This window comes from Clarias gariepinus, chromosome 10, assembly GCF_024256425.1.
Source record: "Clarias gariepinus isolate MV-2021 ecotype Netherlands chromosome 10, CGAR_prim_01v2, whole genome shotgun sequence".
In the NCBI taxonomy this organism is placed as follows: domain Eukaryota; kingdom Metazoa; phylum Chordata; class Actinopteri; order Siluriformes; family Clariidae; genus Clarias; species Clarias gariepinus.
The window spans coordinates 9974855-9996163 of NC_071109.1; the positions used below are offsets into that span (position 1 = coordinate 9974855).

The window sequence follows — 21309 nt, forward strand, 5'->3', positions numbered from 1 at the left end:
AAACTTCCCTTCATATCTAGTAACAAACCCATATCTGTAAAACTTCCCTTCATATCTATTACCTAGCTCCTCATGCACACCAGGTGCATGAGGAGCTAGGTGATAGATATGAAGGGAAGTTTTACAGATATGGGTTTGTTACTTAATAATAGTTTCTTGAAAATTTCTCAAGTTCGTGTTCCTTTGTTGTTTTTATGGAGTAATGCCAAATCAGCATTACTTTGCACATTATCAGAAACAAATTTAGTAATACTTATCCTTAAATGAGCTGTAGTTTACATATTTTAAAGATTTTTTAAAATCTAAAACACTGACACCCTCTAGTGGTCAGCAATTGGATTTTTTTTTTTTCAGTGGAGCTAAAACTGTGCATATCAAAATTCAAGACTTTGGCAACACTGGCTAAAAGACCAACTATTTAAATACACGCCATTTCACCAATAGGCTTATGTAAATTGTAAACATTTAAACATGCCAAAAGGTGGCCAGATGTTTTTGAAGTGCATGGATGCTGCAATATAAATTAAAGTCCTACAGTAGTCTTTGAATGTTTTATGCTTTTAACAAATACACCATATAAATATGATGGCATAATATAATTTACAGTAGGGTTTGCTTCTAGCATTCCCATCATTTACTGTTAAGGATGACTAGAATTATATATATTCTAATTCACCATTTTTTTTCTCCTTTTAGCTCCACTGCTGGCCAGTGATGATTCTGATGATGCAGACAAGATGACAAAGCAACTCAGTTCACCCAAAATGTGTCCCAGAAATGACCTCAGTCAGGACGCTGTTTCAGATGGAAAGAAATCGACAACACAGCAGAAAGATAGTCCGATAAGGACATATAGCTATATGAGCCCAATCAGCAGTGATGTGGATGAGATTCCAGTAGAAAAGCCCCCAAGAAAAAAAAGCACTAAGCAAGCCAAGAGGCAGTATATGAAGTGTTTGCATGAAGAAAAGCCAAGAGGAAGAATAAAACGGCACATTAAAAAAACACAGAGGAATAAAGATCCAAGTCCAGTTAAAAGTGATTCTGAACTGGAAAATGACGTTTCTGAAGAATCAGGAAAGAAAAGGGATCGGGTAAGAATACAAGTGAGAACGTCACTATGGGGGTCAGACAGAAATTGTGTGACTGGTATGGGAAGATCTTGCAAGCGGCAAAACAATATCCATGTTTCAAAAGACAGCGATTCTGAAACGTTTTCTAATGAGTTGAACAAAAAAGCACACACTTACAGGAAGTCAAATCAGCAGTATAAAGCATTTAAAGAAAAGGTTGAGCGAAGAGATGACAGTTTATCTGACTTGGACAACAGCAGGCCAACAGCAGACCAAGATCAAGCTGTAAAAGCTGAAACGACTGACCTTCACGTGCAGCATATCAAGCGCTCATCACCTAAGAAAAAAGAGGGGCAGGTCCCTCGTAAAGCCATTCCCATCAAGTGTGAAATATGCAGTCGCAGCATCCGGTGTAAAGCCATACTGAAGAGGCACATGCTCACACACACGGGAGAGAAACCGTTTAAATGTGAAGAGTGCGGCAAGCAATACACAAGCAGCTCCAACCTGCGCATCCACCAGCTCAGCCACAGCGGCAAGATGGACTACGTTTGCAATGAGTGTGGCCAGAAGTTCACTCACTTGCCATATCTGAAAAGACACCTATTGAGGCATTCAGGAAAGAAGATGCACGTTTGCGAACACTGCGGTAAAGGCTTCTTCCAAAAGTACCACCTTTTGCGCCACATCCCGATACACACTAGGCAGACGGCGCACATTTGTGACAAATGTGACATGAGCTTTAACCGAACAGACTACCTGAAACTACACCTGCTCAATGTCCATCAGATTGAAAGTAACATGCCCGAGGTAAAATTAAAAAAACACAAGTGTGAGATGTGCGATAAATCCTTCGCCAACCCTGCGTCACTGGAAACCCACAAACGCATACACACAGGGGTCATGCCATTTTCATGTTCCACATGCTCACGCCAGTTCAAACAGTCAAGTCATCTGTATTCACACATGATCACACACTCCAGCGAGAAGCCGCATTCATGTAACATTTGTCAGCTGAAATTCTCTCGCAAAAACTACCTGCGAAAGCACAAAGAAAGGATGCATAGTGCAGCCTTGAGCAGTGAAAAAGGATTAAATCATGTCATAGACTTTAAATAATTGATTGTGGTCTGACAAAGTATTAACATTGACAGGGATGTATTGACTTTCCATTAGTTTTTTTTATTTAAAATTCGTAATATTAGATTGCCCTGTAGATCTGCAATCAACGCATTAAGTTGCTAACTCTCCCCTCTCTCTCCCTCACTTAAACAAAATAGACTTATCTGTAAAACACCCCTTCTCTGCAAAACCCAAATGATATGTGGTCAATAAACCAGAACATTTACAAAAGATACAACAGTTCATTTAGTTACAGTGGTGGTGTCTGAAAAATATGACAACATATACTATTTATTTTGTTGTTGTTGGTCTTTCGGCAGCTCCCAGCAAGGGGTCGCCACAGAGGACCATCCGGTCCGCACATACTGTACAAGTTTGGCACAGGTTTTATGCCAGATGTCCTTCCTGACAAAACCCTCCCATTTTATCCAGACCCTGTATCCAGTGGTGCCATGTATTATATGTACTGTATATTTTTATTGTACATTTGTTTTTTCCCACCATTTTGTTACAATTTTAAAACCTTGAACCTTTTTAAAAGTTATAACCTAAATGTTTCATACCTTAACATTTATAGCTTAAAAGTTTCACAACTTATTGAACATAAGTAATTAAATATCCCATTCCTTACATAATTAATTTTCTCGCTTAAAAACCAAGGGCTAAATTTTTACTTTACATTTAGGCATTTGGCAGACGCTCTTATCCAGAGCGACTTACATTTATTTTTTTTTTATCTCATTACACATTTCAGCAGTTAAGGGTTAAGGGCCTTGCTCAAGGGCCCAACAGTGGCAACTTGGCGGTTGTGGGGTTTGAACCTGGGATCTTTCGAACCGTAGTCCAATGCCTTAACCACTGAGCTACCCCTGGCTACTTTAATTCATCTTCCATAATTATGTCTTCTAAACAAATTTAGCAAATGATTCACTCCTACCACACGAAATGCCAATGTGTGAATAGTTTAGAGTGCACTGCCTATAGGATTATAAAGTGATGTTGAGAAGTTGTGAGAACATGATCACAAGTTTTGTGACCAATTAGCACACGTGGTGTTATTTAACTGGTGTCAGAGTGTAAAGAAAATGGCTGATCAGAGGATTTTTAACATGCACAATGTTTGATAGTTTAACATCATTAAACATGCGTTTCTGTTGCACCACTCAGCAGCTTGTACACTCCGCACAGAATCAGTTAAGTCGATGGCTGATCAAGCTAAAAAAAAGCCAATTTCGGTCACTATATGAACGTATTAACAACAGAGAAACATGAAAAATCTGAACAGTTTTATTATTTAGCCATTTATTGGCAAATTAAATGTTTATATTACATCACCTTATTGTAGTACTGTAGTATGTAATAAGTTAAGAAAGTGTGGGTGTGCTTGTGGGCCAGTTAGCTACCATCACACAAAGAATTTAAATTTTTGGAAAATTAATAGTTTAATATGTTTAAATTGATTCCATGTTTGCAGGCTCAAAACAATTAAAGGAAAACAGTCTAAGCAGATATTTTTTAAATATTGTAATAATAAAAAAAAAATATATATATATATAATATATTCCCAAAAAATCCTATTAATTCTAGTACAGTGTGCAGTTCTGCTGTTTAAATGAGAGTAGCAGATGAGAAACCTGGAAAAACTGCAAATGGTTCATTTTGCTTCCTCATGTTCAATCTTTCAAGCCAAAGACATGTTATATCTCCATCAGCACAGCCTTGTAGTAACTTCAATTCCTGCATTAATACTGACCCCCCCAGACATATTGTGTATGATGTTGTTCTGTTCTGCAGGTGGCAGCATAATGACATGAACATTGATCTATGTTCAGTTTACAAGTTCATTAAACAATGAATTTCAGTGAAAGTGTACGTATACTGTAAGCTGCCTTTTACTACACTGTACATGTACAAGTTGTCCCTTATAAGTCAGAGAAAAATTAAATGTCTTAAAATGTGTATAAATCTGCAAATAGTTAAATGTTTCAGTAATGTCTATAGCATAGCACTATAGATATGAAAGCATAAAAATTTCATCTATAAAACACATTTTGTATAAAACATGAGAACACAACCTAATTGGGCGTGAACATGAGAAAAATATCTGGATGTGCTTCTTAAGAGGAAGTAGTTTTATCACCACATTGAGCTGCTCGACACCGGCAGTGCAGGTATACATAGAGAGGATGGATGAAGGCAAGGCAGCTCAGAATGGTCAGAGCAACGTTTACCTGTGGTACAGAAAGACACATAAGCAACCACTCTTGAGATAAGGTTATCACAAAAAAAATAGGTCTGAATGTTTGTATGCATGAGTAATCAGAACTAAATAAAAATTTTGGTTTGGATTCCCAGACAAGTTCCTGTTCCATTTGCTGGGATCGTTGTTTACAGATGTACAGACTTCTTTAAAATAATTGCACTATTAAAATGTTTTACTGTGGCTAAGAGTCTCATCAATGTACTATGCTCGAAATCTTCTACGCCTTCATTCATGAGGCATTTTATGACAAGTCATGTTTCTTAAAAAGCTGGTTTTACAACTTCTGACGAAACCAAATGTTTGAGTGTGGTACGTGTGAAGCGTGTCAGTAAAAGGAAGCAAACAGTGTTATGGTGTGACTCACAGCAAATGGATCTCCATTGAGAGGTCCGTTGATGAGAGAGAAGCAGGGATACTGTAGGAGGGACACCACTGCTGAGAGAGCCATGACTGTTCCGTACAGCTTTCCAAAGTGTGCAGGAGGAAACCTACACAGACGGATTAAAAAAAAAAAAAAAAAGTCAAAAGGATGAGCTTTCTGTTTTTGTTGATTACGTATTAAGCTTCCCTGTCTTTCATTTTTCCAAATATTTAGTGATGTTGACTTCAGTTCGTTTTGTCCATCAGTTCTGCACTTTCTTTAAGCTTAAAACAAAACAATATACAGGGTGTCCCAAAATATTTGGCATTATTTTGTAGTCTAACAACATAGCAAATTTTCACTCAATTTTTAAGATATGTAAAAACTAAGCTTGATGTTTTGCTATGTGCTGTTGAAATGGCCATCACGTTCACCTTGTGATTTTTTTTGAAGGGGCTATGTGAAAAGACTGTTCTATTGAAGTGTTGGAAAATGTTACACAAGATATGCTACAGCGTGTTTGGCAGGAGCTGGACTACCGACTTGACATGTGTTGTGTCCCAGGCAGTGCGCATATTGAACATTTGTGAAATCAGTTATAAAATATTGGAATTTTGATAATTCTTGTATTTTTCTAGGACATTTTACAGTACAATAGTTATTTAGGTATTCATATTTCAAATAATGTAAAAAAAAATTGGGACTCCCCATATTACAATAACAATATACATTTCATTGGAGACATTGCTGACCTTGGCGCACATTTGCATACGAATAAAATCAACCATGCTAAAATTCTACTTCAATGAAAGAAAGAATAAAGGTGGTTTCTTCTCAGTACGACTTGGGCGTTCAGCACAAATTCATTCCACCAGCCTGCCCATGTCGGTATCTTTCTAACCTCAAATTGGCAATCGTCTTCCTTAGATTTTGGGATATCAATAACCTACAGTATATACACCATTACCCGGTAAACTGAACAACATTCGTCACCAACAATATACCAGCGAACTGGAGATAGGTCATGGCCAGTCATGGCTTATTCTTGCCTGTGAGAACCAAAGACCTGGTCCAATCCTATAGAAAAGACAATGCAGCACAAATCACCAAAAAAGGCGGCAAAGAGCCCAACGACATATCCTCCAAACTAAGTCTGATCCTATGCCCTAAAGGATCTGCCTCCAATATCCCGGTGCCAGACACCATAGCACACTTCCACTTTCCACTGGCATTTAAATGTCAAACCAAGATTATTTGACAATGGTGGGACAGTGATGGTCTCCGTCTGGATTGACAACTGCTGGATTGTGATGGACAGTGGCCGCACTAGTGAATCCCTGCCCTATGCTAATGATTCTAGTCCAGAGTTTATCCAAAATCTGCCAAAAACTCAAAAAAATAAAGCTATGCAAATATCTTGGGGTTAATAATGAAGATGAGCGGTAGAGAGAGAAATATATTTGCAATACGCTAATTGTATATATATGTGTTGACTTACTCAAGGTAAGGCCCACTTCTGAGGACCGAATGGCAGAAGTCCATATGAGGTAGACTTAAATATGAAATAGCATGTGTCTGCTCTGATGCAAGCTTTGGATATGGAAAATACAGTAAATTTCAGGGACAGTCTTATCATTTTGATTCATACACATTTCATACAAACTTAAATAATTCTTTTAATTGTGTAAAGCTGCTTTGCGACAATGTCAATTGTTAAAAGCGCTATACAAATAAAATTTTATTGAATTGATCCACATGATGTCCATCACTTCTTACTGACCCTAGCAGAATTTTGTCGGTATTCCTACTTCACACAAAATTTCTTCAGTCACTGGCATGGCTAATGGTTTTTGTTCTGTTTTTCTACATCCAGACAGTCAATATTTAGCTTACTTTTTCCCAATGGTGAATTATATTTGTGGATGCGTCTGTCGCAGGGTCTGCACAACATCAGGAATTAAGGCGTGATTTGTCAGTGCCAGAATATCTAATCAAGAAGGCTAGCCTTGTTCAATTAATTGAGGTTTCAATTGATTCTCAATTAATTCTCCTAATTTCACAGTTTCAACCTCTCCTAATTATTAAGCGCATAACAGAGTGTAACTGGCACTCCCAACACATCTCGCCGTGCATGGTAATAAAGCTAATATTACTTAAACTAGCTGCCACATTTGTCCAATTAACTGTATTTTTGATGCAGGATCATGGCGGCTGACGGCAGCCAGTTGAATATTATTCATCTAATTTGAATGTTAATGCTAGCCGTTTTGGTCCAGGTATTCTTGCTCGTCCAACCACATTTTCAGTCATTACTGCCTGTGCTCTGAAAGAGTTGATGCAACATCTTACTCTACATTGTCCTCATGCTGTTCTCGCCTTGTTGTCCTCAGTGACTGTCTCAATGCCATCACAGCTCCCACCATCACCCTGAAAAGGGCAAAGATCCCCAACCCCTCATCATTAATGATGGTTGCAATGTCTGATTCTTTGGATGAGGTTGCATGGTGTGATCATGATGGTGGGAAGCTTTCATAGAACACCTTCAAAAGATTCCAAAATTCCTCTTTAAAATCCATTTTTTTGTTTCACAGATGGTTCAGCCCAGGTGCTGAATGAATGCAGGCATGCAGGATGGGCTGTGTGCTCATCACATGCTTAGGGTAATTATCCCGATCAAGCTCAAGTTTTCTAGATTTTAGCCTTGACTCATGCATATTTTTTAGCAGGATGTTAAGTCACAAGTTACACAGAATACCGTTAATGGTTCTGCATTGTAGAGGGAATTCTGTGAATTGTTGTTTGAACACCCACTTGTCTTAAACTGTGTGAATTGTTGGGCCAAATATGACAGCAAGGACTCATGGGCAACATTTATCCTGGAATTTTTTGTGTGTGGTTCTCCCTTCATGGGAGAAATCTTTAAGGCACTGGGGAGATTTACAATTTCAACAGATTTTCCTCCACAAAGTTCGGTGCACATGCGCCTGATGTCATACAATGCTGTGTTCTGTATCATTTTAACAATAACTCTGAAGTGGCAACAGGCCCATTCAAACACCTACATCACATGCTAAGGTAAACGGAATGTATTGCTGGTGGTTGACCAATTCTCACACTGGATTGATGGTCAAAAATCACATTGATGGACCACTGGAGGCAAATTGGAAGGAGAGATTCCTTTTTTCCTAATATGCTGTTAGCACTTCCTACTTCTGTTAGGTGGACATGACCCCAGATAGGAAGGTCGTCCATTACAATAGTAAATGTAGATCTCAGATTTGGATCCTGAACCATGGTTTGTCCATTTTAAACATTCAAATGAGAAAAACATAGGGTTCAGAAGATTTAAAACACAGAGAGAAAAAAAGAAAGAGAGAGGAAAGAGCATCTGTGTTTTCTGCCCAAAAATGCTATCTTTTCTTTGTGTGTTTACAGTAAGTGTGAAGGAACTGATACAAGATAACTACGAATTTACAGGGTACATCAAGTACCACATGGTACATTAGGTTTCTGCTGTGTCCTAGTTGGCTGCTTGACATTCCTTAATGACCATCATTTATTTATGCTGTGCTACGACAAGATCCAGCTTCCTCGGCCATCATCACAACAACTTCTCACAAACGCTAATGGCAACTTCTCAAAATATACAATGGAGAGATTAACATCTGGAACACTTCAACCCAATTCAAATGTATTCTTCTGATAACATTACTTTATCTGGCAAGTGGCACAGAATGTGCTCATGTTGATAGGAGAAACACTTTTTTATGCTTTGTTTACATTAACTTCGAACACACTGTACCCAGACTGTGAGGTTTGCATTCTTCATCCAGTGAGGGTTTCTGCTGGCATCAGATGGTCAGGACAGGCCATTGCTGGCACTTGTGCTTTAACGCATATTAATGTGTTTTAATGTACACAAATATTTGTCACAATGCCAGTCAAGCAGTAAGCATGCATACCCTAGGGATGGAAGTCTCTAATCAGACTCATGTTCATCCTCATAGTGTAACTCACATCAAACTACACATAATGACTACACTTCCATGGTGTGTTGAAAATTATGCGATTCTTCATAGGTAAAATTTAGGAGGCACTGGGCAGTTTCACCTTTGAGGTCAACAAATCCCATCTAGGAGATTTCTCAAGTTCAAACTCAATACTCATTTATACTCTAAATGTGTTTCTGAATTGTTCAGTAGAGTAACTGCCTTCCAGTTTATGGGATTTTTAATAAATTGTCTAGTTAACCAAGACAAAAAAAAAAAAAAAAAATGCTTAGGATGTTTTTGGTGGACTTACGCTATGCTGATGAAAGCTGCATTCCCTCCATAAAGGAAGGACCTATTGAGTACTTGCAGTATGAAGGTGAGGTATTGCAGAGGTAGTAGAGGAATGGCAGCACACAGTGAGAAGAGAACACACTGCACCACTGTCACAAACAGAGACAGTATGGCTGCTTTTAGGTCTGCCTCACTTTCGCTCTGGCCTACAACACAGGCATAGAAAGAGGAATTTTATTTTTACTATAAAGGACAGGGGACATGTGCCAAGAAATGGTCTTTTTTTGTATGGACCATCTATACGTTTGCTGGGTATCATGAGGAAAAAACAATGTCAAAAATTTTTATATATATAAAAACTGTCAAGTGTAAAATTTAGTGCCCCCTCTTTTAATTCTATGTTGTCTTTTTGTCTAAAAAAAAAAAAAAAGATTTTTTTTTCCTTTAACGCATTTTTTAAAAACTGAATTTTAGTTTTTGTGTGCGAAAAAGTAATAATAAATCATCCGATTGTAGCAGATCTTAGATTTGGCAAATACAACGTCAGACGAACAACAAAATATATTTTTCACCGTACCATTATACATTTTTGCACAATTAAAAGAAAACTGAACGAATATAATTTGCTTGGAAGAGTTGCCAGGAAGTGTGTGTATGTGTATGCCCTGCTATGGATTGGCACCCTGTCCGGGGTGTACTCTGCCTCGTGTCCCAAGTCTCCGGGGATAGGCTCCAGGCACCCTGCGACCCTGAATACAAGTTAAAGCAGCACAGACAGTGAGAGTTGTCAGGAGAAAGCCTCCTCTGTCTAAAAGGAACATGAAAGCGTGACTGCATTTGCACAACTGCATCTGAACAAAGGCAAATATGAGGCCATCTATCCAACAGCTAAAGCTTGGGGCGAAATCGGATTATGCAGCAGGAGAACGATGCAAAGCACATCAGTAAATCTACATCAGAATAGCTGAAAAATAAAATGATCAAATGTTCTAGTGAAACTTAAGATCTTAAGTTCAGATTTTTATTTTGGCTTAATTTTTTTAGTTAAATAATGGTACGGTGAAAAAAAAAAGGTGTGTGGTGTTCGTCTAAGGTCTATGATTAGATGACTTTTATTACGTTTTAACACAAAAAACAGAATTAAAAGAGGAAGCAATAACTTCTACTCAGGACTGTATATATTTTTTCACAATATGTATCCCAATATTGGCTTTAAAGCAGGACTCGGTAGAACATGCTATAATCACATGCTATGATACTTTGATGATACTATGGTAAAAGTGCATCACAATAAAGATAAGATTATAAAGTATGTGTTCAAGCCAGACCTTTTTCCCTGGGTTTCCCTCTATTCCGGTCCATAATGAGGCCATTCCAGGGGGCACACAGTATCCCACACAGCTGGGTGAAGGCAAATGCATTAGTGTATTTGCTCACTAAGGAAAAAGGCACAGCAGAAGTATATGGTTAGAGGATTAATGAGCCTATATGTCTGCTGCAGCATGTGTCTGTGTATGTTTGAGTATATACAGTACCAAGGCTGGGGTCACCAGCTGTTAGGTGGTTAAGCATGGGGTTAAGAGTGCCAATGAATAGGTAGTGTCTAAGCTGCATGATTGACAACCACAGCAGATGCCATATAAAGAACCAAGAGACGAGGCAGCTTTTGAAGCTTCGGTCTGAAAAACATTAATATATAATTTTTTTTTATCCTTATCACAACTTCTGATTATAATTAGTTATTAAGACATAAATTTGGACCCTTAGTTCAGGAACCTGAAAAAAATGCTCAGAGATATTCCTATTATTGCAGGCAAAAATCAACAGATACGTCATTTACTTCAAAAACATTAAACAGTCTGACTGCAGTCAGAACAGTACATAAAAGAATTTCTCTTCACCCGACATGTCTGGATGGCTGGTTCTGGTAGATTGGTTTTCTTTAGATGGAGTCTCCACAGCTCCACATCCCTGGATTTTGCTCTTACTGTGTACATCTTCTGACTCACTAGAAGGCCCACATCTTAACCTGCAATTAAATAATGCAAACACTGAAATCTATTAAACTGAAGCAACATTTCAAACTTTAAAGTAAACTTATCTGACATGTGTAAAAATAATGTATGCAAACACTAGACACGCATTTTAAATAATATGATAGAAAATTTGTTTCTCTGCACACTTTGTAAATATTACACAAAAAATGTTTGGTAGAGTCCAGACATTTAAGATGAACACTAATTGCGTTATTGGACAGCTACAGTTTTTAATAAGGTAATCATTTGTTCAAATATTCTATTGTGTTTACTTCAGACTAAAGTTGTGTATCAGGCATGAGCAGGTGGTCAAAGCAGTTGCTTACAAGACAAAAATTACATGTTCATATTGTTCATTTTATATATATATATATATAAATAAAAATATGTAACATATGCTTCCTTCTTTTAATTATTTTGCATTTGTAGTTTACCCATATGTGTAGTTGTCAGGGAGAGGGTATGGGATGTGTTTGCGAGGCATCAGCAGGAAGGTGCGAATTAGATGAACAGCACTACAACAGGACAAGAAGATGAGCGAATAACAGAGGGACACTCCATCTTGATACAGCAGCTAAGAAAAATCACAAGGTTATTTTAATCATCAGCAAAACAAATAAACCCATTTTACATGATCATTTTTTTAATTGCTACACAAATTTTATATATTTTTCTTTTTCACCTTGACAACAAGGAAGACAGCGGAGGATGAATCAAAGGCTCCATTATACAGAGTAATGATAGTAGACCGATGGGCTCCGAAGAGATTTCCCACCTGAAAAGCGAGTGTGAAGGTGTTGAGAAAGAACAGCTAAGCATCATGACCTTATAGGACCCAAATACAAGACATGGTGAAGCATGGTGTGTGGTATCTGACCTTCTGGTCTGGCTCACACACATATACACACTATAAAAGCACAGCTCATTGGCAGAACAGCTGAAGGGGATCTGTGACCTAAACTCATTTGCTGTAAGAACTCATTTGCTGAGATTAAATTGGATTATTTCAACTGAACTTAACATTCAAGAATAATTATTTACACAAAATAAAATGTGTTTGCTTGGTTGTGAGCAAGGGCCTGCAATCCACTAGAGGGCCTCAGTGAGCACATGCAATTATTACACTTTGTAATATGAAAACTTGCAGTCATTTCATCATTCTATAGCGTGGCCTAATTATAGAAAAGCTGAGCAGAGCCAAAACATTCATTATGTAACAGAGGAAGAGTTATTGGGAAATGGGGAAGTCTAGAAGATTGTTCGAGCCAGAGAGTAAAAGCTAAAATCCTAAAAGGCTGATTTGCCTCTGGATAAATTTTGCTTACAAGTACCATCAAATCAATGGGTTCTCCCAAAGTGAGGTAAATTGTATAAGAAAATATACAAAATAAAGATATAGGTCTTTTTTTTCAGTTTGAAGATATTTAGGGACATAGTGTTATTCTCAAATACTGTCCTGGACAATAAGAGAAAAAAAATATTTAAGAATCGAAAGGAAAAAAAAAAATATATATATCATACCTGCATGTTAGTAAGTAAGAAAATAATTCCTCCAACAGCAATAAGGGAGAGAGCAGGGTAAAGTAGGACTGATAGTGCTGTATGAGAGAGAGAGTGTTCACAAAACACAAATGTAATGATTCTTTAAACTGCTAAAAATACATGATTTTCAAGTATACATGTGTATATGTAAGTATGTTAAACATTACAGGCTGTTATAGTTCTTAGATTCTTATACAGTTTTAAATTATTATCGTTTTACTCGTACTTGAACAGCCACTTAATGTGAACTGGTTTATTAGGAACCTAAATATTTAGAAACAAGCACAAACATCATTTACTTGTATTTTAATAATTTTAACAAAACTAGGTAAAAGGTTGTCAATATGACATCTTTAGAACCTACAATTTAACCCATTAAACTCTCTGGATCCTCCACTTTAAGACTAGTGACTGAATCATTTACATTACATTTAGGCATTTGGCAGACGCTCTTATCCAGAGCGACATACATTTTTTTTTTTTTTATCTTATTACACATCTGAGCAGTTGAGGGTTAAGGGCCTTGCTCAAGGGCCCTACAGTGGCAACTTAGTGGTTGTGGGGTTTGAACCTGGGATCTTCCGAACCATAGTCCAATGCCTTAACCACTGAGCTACCCCTGGCCCTGAATCATGAACAGGGACTTTAAGGGATTAAAAATTTGGTGATAAAAAGATATTGTGCAGTATTGTGCAACATTGAGATTTTCCAGGGAATCAATCGAAATACGTCATTGAGCATACCAGGAATAAAAAAAAAAAGCCTCACCAGCATTTGAGAAGGCTACAAGTAAAGTCCCGACGGTGTAGAAAGATCTAAACAAGAGAAATGTTCGTTTAGCCATTGAGACATACAGTAGGCAGTGAAAAACTTGTAAAACCTAATATATAAGTATAGAGCTGATATGAATATTATGTTTCTTCTATAATATTCAAAGTCTCTTACCTTAGTATGAGCCAATTAAATAGGAAAATGACCAGACAATTCGTATTTACATTTTATATATGGAATGTGGAAGTCATTCTGACATAAATTGCCTCCCGTCAGTCACTGTCATCAAATATTAAGTACTGCTGGAAATAGTTATTTAATAAAGGGATTGGCCTTTCCAAATAAACACCACTAAAACACATCTTGTGTTATGCAAGAAAGAAATAAACCACAAATTACAGTGAATGCATGCAAAACATCTATAATCCTCTTGCCACTGCGCCTGAAAAATGTTCCAGGGGAAACACTAAGATGTAATCACTCTTCTTCCCTGTCCTTTCCTTAATGCTCTTGTAATTTTCCTCCATTTTTTCATTTCCTTTCTGCCTCTTAGTAGAAAATATATATATATATTATTATTAGACCTTTGAGTATCTTTACTCTTAGCCACATGAGGCCAAGGAAAAGGGATCCATGTTACCCAGTTCATTCTAATCTACACACACTTTTTTCCACACGGCAAATAAAACCCTTGACCCTGATTACACAAACACACCATACATAAATACTACTAGGTTACTAGATCAGCATACATTAATACATTCTCTATTTCACACAACAAGAGGAATACATTGAATCAGTCTTTGGGAAGCTAATTTGACCATCCACATCCTCTTCCATGCACACATATCTTCATTAGGAAACAAAGATTATTTTACACATTTTAACAGAGGCCCCTATAACAACAATATACAACAATATTAATATTATTACATTCAATTTATGGTATATGGAATAGAAGAATCAGTGTGCATTCTGCTGTTGGATTGCATCATTAAAGGGAAGGTTTTATCACTGGATAGCTTTTATCAAATTTTTCAATTTTCTTATTTTGAGTTTTGAAAAGGCATCACATTTAGTCAAGGGAAGTGCATACAAGACATGTGAACACATTTATACATTTTTATTTTTATTCCATTTTGTTTGGTAACCTGTAAATATTGTAAATATTTCACTTTAAATTATTATAAATATTCTTAGTACTGGTATATTTTATTTTAATTTTAACTGTACTCTCCAGTGCAATTCATTTCTTGAAGAGAAATCCTACTTTTTAGTTCATGGTCAGTAGGCTGTCCTTCAAAGAAAATTAGGGGTAGCCTTTCAATTATTCTTATGAGTAAACATTTAGAGACATGTCAAAAAAGAAAAAAAAGGTTTAGTGATTCAGATGCATTTTGTGACTTTAAAAAAGGTTTGTCTAAAATCCTCTCACCATACTGTACTATATCATCTCCATACATTTACTGTATCAGGATGGTATACTTAAACAAAATTGCCTAATTGTATTCATGTTAAAAATAATAAAAAGAAAAAATGAAGTTGGACTCACATTCCTAGGAGTCTGGTCACTGTGGTGCCAAAATAGTCAAACACAAAACCATTGGGTAAGGTGAAGAAGTTGTTCATGAAGGAGGCAATAGTGAAGATAATTGAGAGCTGCTCATCCTGCTTGCTGCAATCTAAAATAAGCAGACATCCAATGATACTTCACCCTGTATGTCAGTGTATCTGTAGGGCACTTGTATGTGTGTATGCGCATGCGCATTGTACTGTACCTTTGGTAATGGTCCCATTGACTGTACTGTTTACACACAGGTAGCTGAAGTAGCCATCACTCTTGAGCACAAAGACTAGCGAGGCCCATCCAAACAGGATACCGGCGAAACACAAACACTCCACCAAGCCGGAGACCAGCGTGAGCCCATAACGAACTCGGAGTCCAGTGCTTGTCATTCTAACACTCTTTCAGTCTGATCACACAAGCTTCTTCCTGTCTTCTTAAGAGCTACTGTAGAAAAAAAATGTAAAAACACAAAAGCAAAAAGAAATAATGCTCATGTGTTAAAAAAATACAAAGAAAGAAAGGATTGACCTTTTATATCTTACTTTCTGCACTGGTGAACGTATAGCCTGTTGATTCTTTCTGAGATCTTTCCTCTGCTTTATTTATATGATCCTCCCTCACTCCTCTTTTCCTCCCTCTCTCTTCAGATCCTCCTCTTCCTTTGCACTTTTTTCACACTGGATCTAACGGAGTACATTTTCAAAGAGAGTTATTTATTTCAGCCTGCACATGGAGAAACTGCACATGTGTAGAGAAAAAATGCCAAACATTTTTCTTACCCATGTGGTATGTGATAAAAATGACTCGCCCCATAAATGAAACGCCCCATGTTTAAGCATGCACACAGAACTTTACAGTGTGGGAACAGAAGCACACACACGCTCCAGCTGCATTAGCATGATTTTAACCATAGACAGGCAAATGAAATTTATTTCTAATCTGCAACTGCTAACACAAATATTCCTTCCCTTCAGAGGTCGATAGAAACTCCCTCATCTTTAGATAAACAAAGCATACAATCATATTAAAGGATAGCACCAATTTCTCCACAGCGGGTGTTGGTCACATAATTGATAACATAACATTCCATGGGTCATAAAACTCTTTAAACTAGAGAGATTAATAACAAACCTTTTCCTTTTATTGAGAATCTGCAAGAATCCATGCAGATTGATCCATACTGACCTGCAAACACAAACTGCACACTCAAACAGGTTCACCATACTGCACTGATAAATGAATGCCACACTCTGTTCAGCACATGCAAATTCAAATATTCACTCAAACATGCAGAGACAAGCCAAAGAACAGCAATCAAGCTTGAATGAAATTGGACTTTTTAGTTTGTTTTTTTTTATAAGACGTCACAGGCTGCAGGCAGCACATAGAAGTTCTATATTACCAATTCTGTACGTTCATAAAAACACACAGAATCAGACCATTTTAATGTACAGTACATTATACTTATCAAAATATTTTGTGCACTTTTTCCATGCCTTTTAAATTGGGTGCCAATGATGCCTACATACAGTAGCATGTAGTATAATTTGTAGTACATTTTTTAACAACTGGAAATGAATAATAAGTTTTAGATTAAATAATATTTATAAATATAAAATATAAATGTTAAACAAAAATTCTGCTTCGTGATCGACGGCATGGTGGCATAAGGGATAGCACTGTGGCCTTGCACCTCCAGAGTCGTCTCCAACTTTAGGATCTGTGTGCATAGAGTTTGCATGGTCTCTCCAGGCTTGGTGGATTTTCTCTAGATACTCCAGGTTCCTCCCACATTTTTAAGATTTGCAATTTGGGCTAATTGGCATTTCCAAATTGCCCATAATGTACGAGTGGGTACCTTGTGATGGATAAAAATCATCTGATCAAAGCAGGTCTTAGGAAAATAAAACCTCAGACAAACAATTTTTTTTCACCATGCCATTATTTATTTAATCCAAGCCAAAAGTTTAAAGTAAAAAAAAAAAAATGTGGGCAATACTAAGTGCCTCTTAACTTGCACTGGGAGAAGATAAATTGCAGCCAGGTGCTGCTAATTATCAAGCCTTGATTAATTGATCATCAACAGGTGTGCAAACCTCTACAAAAGCACACATTTTAGCAGTTTGTTAGTCTGAAATAACCAGGTGTGTTAACACAATGTCAAGAGGGAAAGACGGAAGCAATTGTTGTTCACTATTTCTTGCTTTAAGTAATTTAAACTTAAGCAATTAATCTTTGATTCTTAAAACTTCTGCACAAATGTAGAAATTGAATCAGACTGTGCTATTCAAACAATGTTCAGTTCCTGAGTTTAGAGCCTCATTTTTCCAATGGGAACAGCATGAAAGATTACTAATTTGTCATGGGGAGGAATGGGCTTCTATAGGTGTATCTAATGTTAGATTTAACCCTCGTAATGTCCTCCCATTTGACTTACACCTTTTGTCCTCTGGGGTCAAAATGACCCCACCTCCTATGACTGTTATTTGAAACATAAGGTGAAACTTGTCAATTAATTCTGTGTTACACCTTTAATCTACTTGCATTCCAACACATTACCACAAATTATTTCATTCGTTTTGGAATTTAGGACCAATACACTGTTATTATATAAAAGTATACCCTGTTATTTAGTGGAAATAAAATAAAAAGATAAATTAATTTTAATTTTATAATATGTTGACTATTTTACTTATCACAGCATGGTACATCTAAAAGTTTAGTGAGGAGGTTGTTTTTGAACCATTAGAACTTTTTGAATGACTGCACATAATCACACCCGTTGTCCTCTGGGGTCAAAATGACCCCACCTCCTTTGACTGTTATTTATAGCATATAATAAAATTTGTCAATTAATTCTGTGTTACACCTTTACCTTGGTACATTTACCTGCATTACAACTCATTAGCACATTCTTTTTCCTTTTGTTTTAAAATTTAGGGCCAATAGACCATCCTTACGTTAAGTATACCCTGTTTTTCACTAATAATTAAAGGAAATGATGATTTTTTTTAATTTTTTTATATTTTGACTATTTGACTTTTTACAGAGTAATACGTGTAAAGGTTTAGTGAGGAGGTTGTTTCTGCATCATTTGAATTTTTTAATGGCGGCACAAAATCACACCTATTGTCCTCTGGGGTCAAAATGAACCCATTTGGTTTGACTGGATATACAGCATAAGTATACATTATCACTCACCTCTGTGTTTCACTTTTTATTAAACTTTATTCAAACTCATTGGAATTGACATTGACTTACTTGACATATAAAACATGTAAAGATTCTTTTCAAAAACATTAAACTTTTCAAAACAGCCTGAATGTGCCCTCAGTTGCATCCAAGGCAGGTTGTAATGGCGTGATCTTTGCGTATGTATGCATTGCATTTTATGCACGTTTTAGATGTTTTGTGATCACTTTTGCGAGGGCAAAATTTGCACCTACTCCTTTTGAGTGATGAGCTATGAGTGGGATATGAGCAAGGGGGAGCTGCTGCAGAGGTAGAGCTGGAGCAGAACCGCTGGATCTCCATAACCAGTCTGGCAGTGGTTGATGTGCGGGGACTAACCTGTAAGGTCAAGTCATACTGTACTTTATGATAACAGTCAGTGCAAATACAATAGTTCAAATTGTGAGGTCACTACAGAAGGAAATGTAACTTGCTGACCATGCGTCGCTTGATGTGAGGTATCACCAATTGGCGCCCAAGTTCCTCCATGAAAAGCCTCCTTCTGTTATACTTCCCCTTGTTCCAGGCTGCGTTGATCTCAGACCAAAGGACAAAAGAGTTGTATGCAGACACATCTAGAATGTTATAGAAGACAATGACTGGCCAATGGGCTGTCATTCTTTTGCATGTGTACACACTGGTAACCTGAAGCAAAAGAAATGAAAAAATATGTGAACATGAACACACAAATTCAATGCATTTCCATATGAAATACCATGAATTCACTTTTATATCGTATTATGAATAAATAAATGTGTATTACCTTGTCAAGATTATCGACACCCCCTTTGTTGTGATTGTAGTCCTCTATGATTTTTGGCCTTTTGTCATCCCTGTTGCTCACAGCAGCATCCCGATGCAAAGTGCTCATGAGAAGAACATTCTTCTTGTTTTTAGCGTGATAGGACACAAAAGCATGGGTCTCAGTGAAGGCAAACTTAGATGAGAAGCGAGCCCTGCCCGTTTTTGACACTAGGGCAGGGGGAAGCTCAGGCTTATTCCTCCGTACTGTTCCCAACATGTAGAGCTTTTTCTTCAGCAGCTGCAGGCCAAGGGCATATGAAATGAAGAAGTTGTCACAGGTGATTGTTTTCCCCCGTAGACCTTCTGTGATGTCAAGGACAACTCGCATGCCCTGATATTTTTCTGACTTTGCACCAGCAGGTTTGCCAGTGTATACCTGCATGTTCCATGCATAGCTGGACCTGGCATCGCATGCTGCCCATATTTTTATCCCATATTTCCCAGGTTTACTTGGAATGTACTGCTTGAATGGACAGCGACCTCTAAAGGGGACCAAGCGCTCATCCACAGTCACATCACTGCCTAGATCATACATCAACGGCAGGAGTGACACCCACTTGTCCCATACTTCTCGAATGGGAGCAAATTTGTCCCATGCACGCCAATCTTTTCTTGTGTCTTTGTCATCAAATCGAATCACTCTTGAGATTTTATGAAACATCTTGAGTGTCATGGTAGCACGAAAAATTGCCCTACCAGATTCTGCATGCCATAAGCTAGCTGTAGCTTCTTTACTGGATCGGTAGACACCAGCAAGAATCAACACACCTATATATGCCTGCAGGTCTGTTGCATCCAAATTTTTCCATTTGTTGCCATACACACGTTGCCCCTCCTTGTTTGTCATCTTCAGCACCATATTTTGAATAGGCATGGGGAGAAAGAGATCAAAAATAGACTTGATGTCATCTATATGAGACCTTGCATATGCGGTTGGACCATGGTGGCTTGACTCTCTTTCTGCTCTCTCTGCTGTCAGCATGTGCCGTCTGTCACTGGGAGGGATGGAAGACCAGAGCAATGTTTCATCCTTTGAATGGAAATATTCTTCCTCTTCTGTCTCAGCTGGGTCCTCTTCTTCAGATTCTTCTTCATCAGTTGATTTTTGTCATCATAAGAAGTGCAGTCCTCCACTTCTGACACTTCTTCCATTTCAGCTTCAGCTTCTTCATCAATTGATTCTTCCTTTTCATCATAATAAGTGCAGTCCTTCATTTCTGACAATTCTTCCAATTCAGCTTCTTCCTTATCATCATGTTCATTATTTTCCTTCATTTCATACCCATCAATGAGTGATGTAGGGGCCTCTTCTTCAGAAGAATTAGCATATGCTGTGTACGTTGGATCTGTCACATCATTATTTTCCTGCTCTTCTGACTCCGAATCCCCATCATAGGTTGATTCTTCATCCTCATTATGTTCAGCATTGTTATCCTGGTCACTCTTTTCCCCAACACGGTTACAAATTAGCTCACAAACCTCCTGTGCAGTATAGCGTTTCTGCCTCCTCATTTTGCTGCCTGTCTCTCTCAGACTACAATGTGAAATGTCTCAATTTTGTTTGTTGTCATAACCTTTTCTTGATCCCACACATCAAAGATCCAAGATCAAAGATGTTTTGGAAAGCAGTATTGTGTGATAATGTGGCCCATTGCACCACTTTGTTCTGTGGGGTTATTTTGACCCCACAGGACAACAGATGCTATTAAATTGAATAAAACACAAATAACCCACTAAAATGAGTTCAAATTTCTTGTAACCATGAAGAGCACAGTGTTAAACAACCCCCATAATTTTTAGACCTTTTGATAGATAAAAACACATTTTGATGGCAAAAGATTTTTGGGGGGGTCAAAATGACCCCAGGACAACACGAGGGTTAATCACTCACTCATTCCAGTGCCAATAGCTTATTTTTCTGTTTTCATTGAATAGGAAAAAAATATATTTTTTAGCTTATACTCATGAGTGATGTTTCCATGCCAAAATCCCTAAGATCCAAATCTGAAGCTTGATAAGAATGTGAACATTTTTTGCCCTTTCAGCGCACCACAAGACTAGGTTCCTCAAACATATTAGTCTTTGATGATGCAATTGTGCCATGGATAGTATCAAATCTTTGAACTTTCACACTACTCATCACAAGACAGTGGAAAGATTTTTTTCCTTAAGTGTTACAATTACAAATGCAACAGGAGAGCACAAGCAGCCAAAAACACACACACAAATTCATAAAACACTCGCAGTCATTTCACA

At 37.5% G+C, this 21309-nt stretch overlaps 3 protein-coding genes across 3 annotated transcripts; 1 reads left to right on the plus strand and 2 right to left on the minus strand.

The window, feature by feature from the left end:
- Positions 1–129: 129 nt before the first annotated feature.
- Positions 130–3879, plus strand: LOC128531831 (zinc finger protein 98-like). The gene is made up of 2 exons (XM_053505990.1): positions 130–133; positions 697–3879. The coding sequence occupies exons 1-2, from the start codon at positions 130–132 to the stop codon at positions 2190–2192; spliced, it is 1500 nt and encodes a 499-aa protein (XP_053361965.1). The 3' UTR covers positions 2193–3879.
- A 139-nt stretch (positions 3880–4018) lies between these two features.
- Positions 4019–15462, minus strand: slc43a3b (solute carrier family 43 member 3b). Its single transcript, XM_053505480.1, has 12 exons — positions 15230–15462; positions 15004–15133; positions 13449–13495; positions 12660–12736; positions 11821–11913; positions 11573–11712; positions 11004–11131; positions 10638–10781; positions 10431–10538; positions 9122–9308; positions 4823–4946; positions 4019–4426 (listed from the first exon to the last, which is right to left on the minus strand). The coding sequence occupies exons 1-12, from the start codon at positions 15405–15407 to the stop codon at positions 4313–4315; spliced, it is 1470 nt and encodes a 489-aa protein (XP_053361455.1). The 5' UTR covers positions 15408–15462; the 3' UTR covers positions 4019–4312.
- A 173-nt stretch (positions 15463–15635) lies between these two features.
- On the minus strand, positions 15636–20267 carry LOC128531832 (piggyBac transposable element-derived protein 4-like). Its single transcript, XM_053505991.1, has 3 exons — positions 19013–20267; positions 18688–18894; positions 15636–15701 (listed from the first exon to the last, which is right to left on the minus strand). The coding sequence occupies exons 1-3, from the start codon at positions 20033–20035 to the stop codon at positions 15636–15638; spliced, it is 1296 nt and encodes a 431-aa protein (XP_053361966.1). The 5' UTR covers positions 20036–20267.
- Between the last annotated feature and the right edge of the window lie 1042 nt (positions 20268–21309).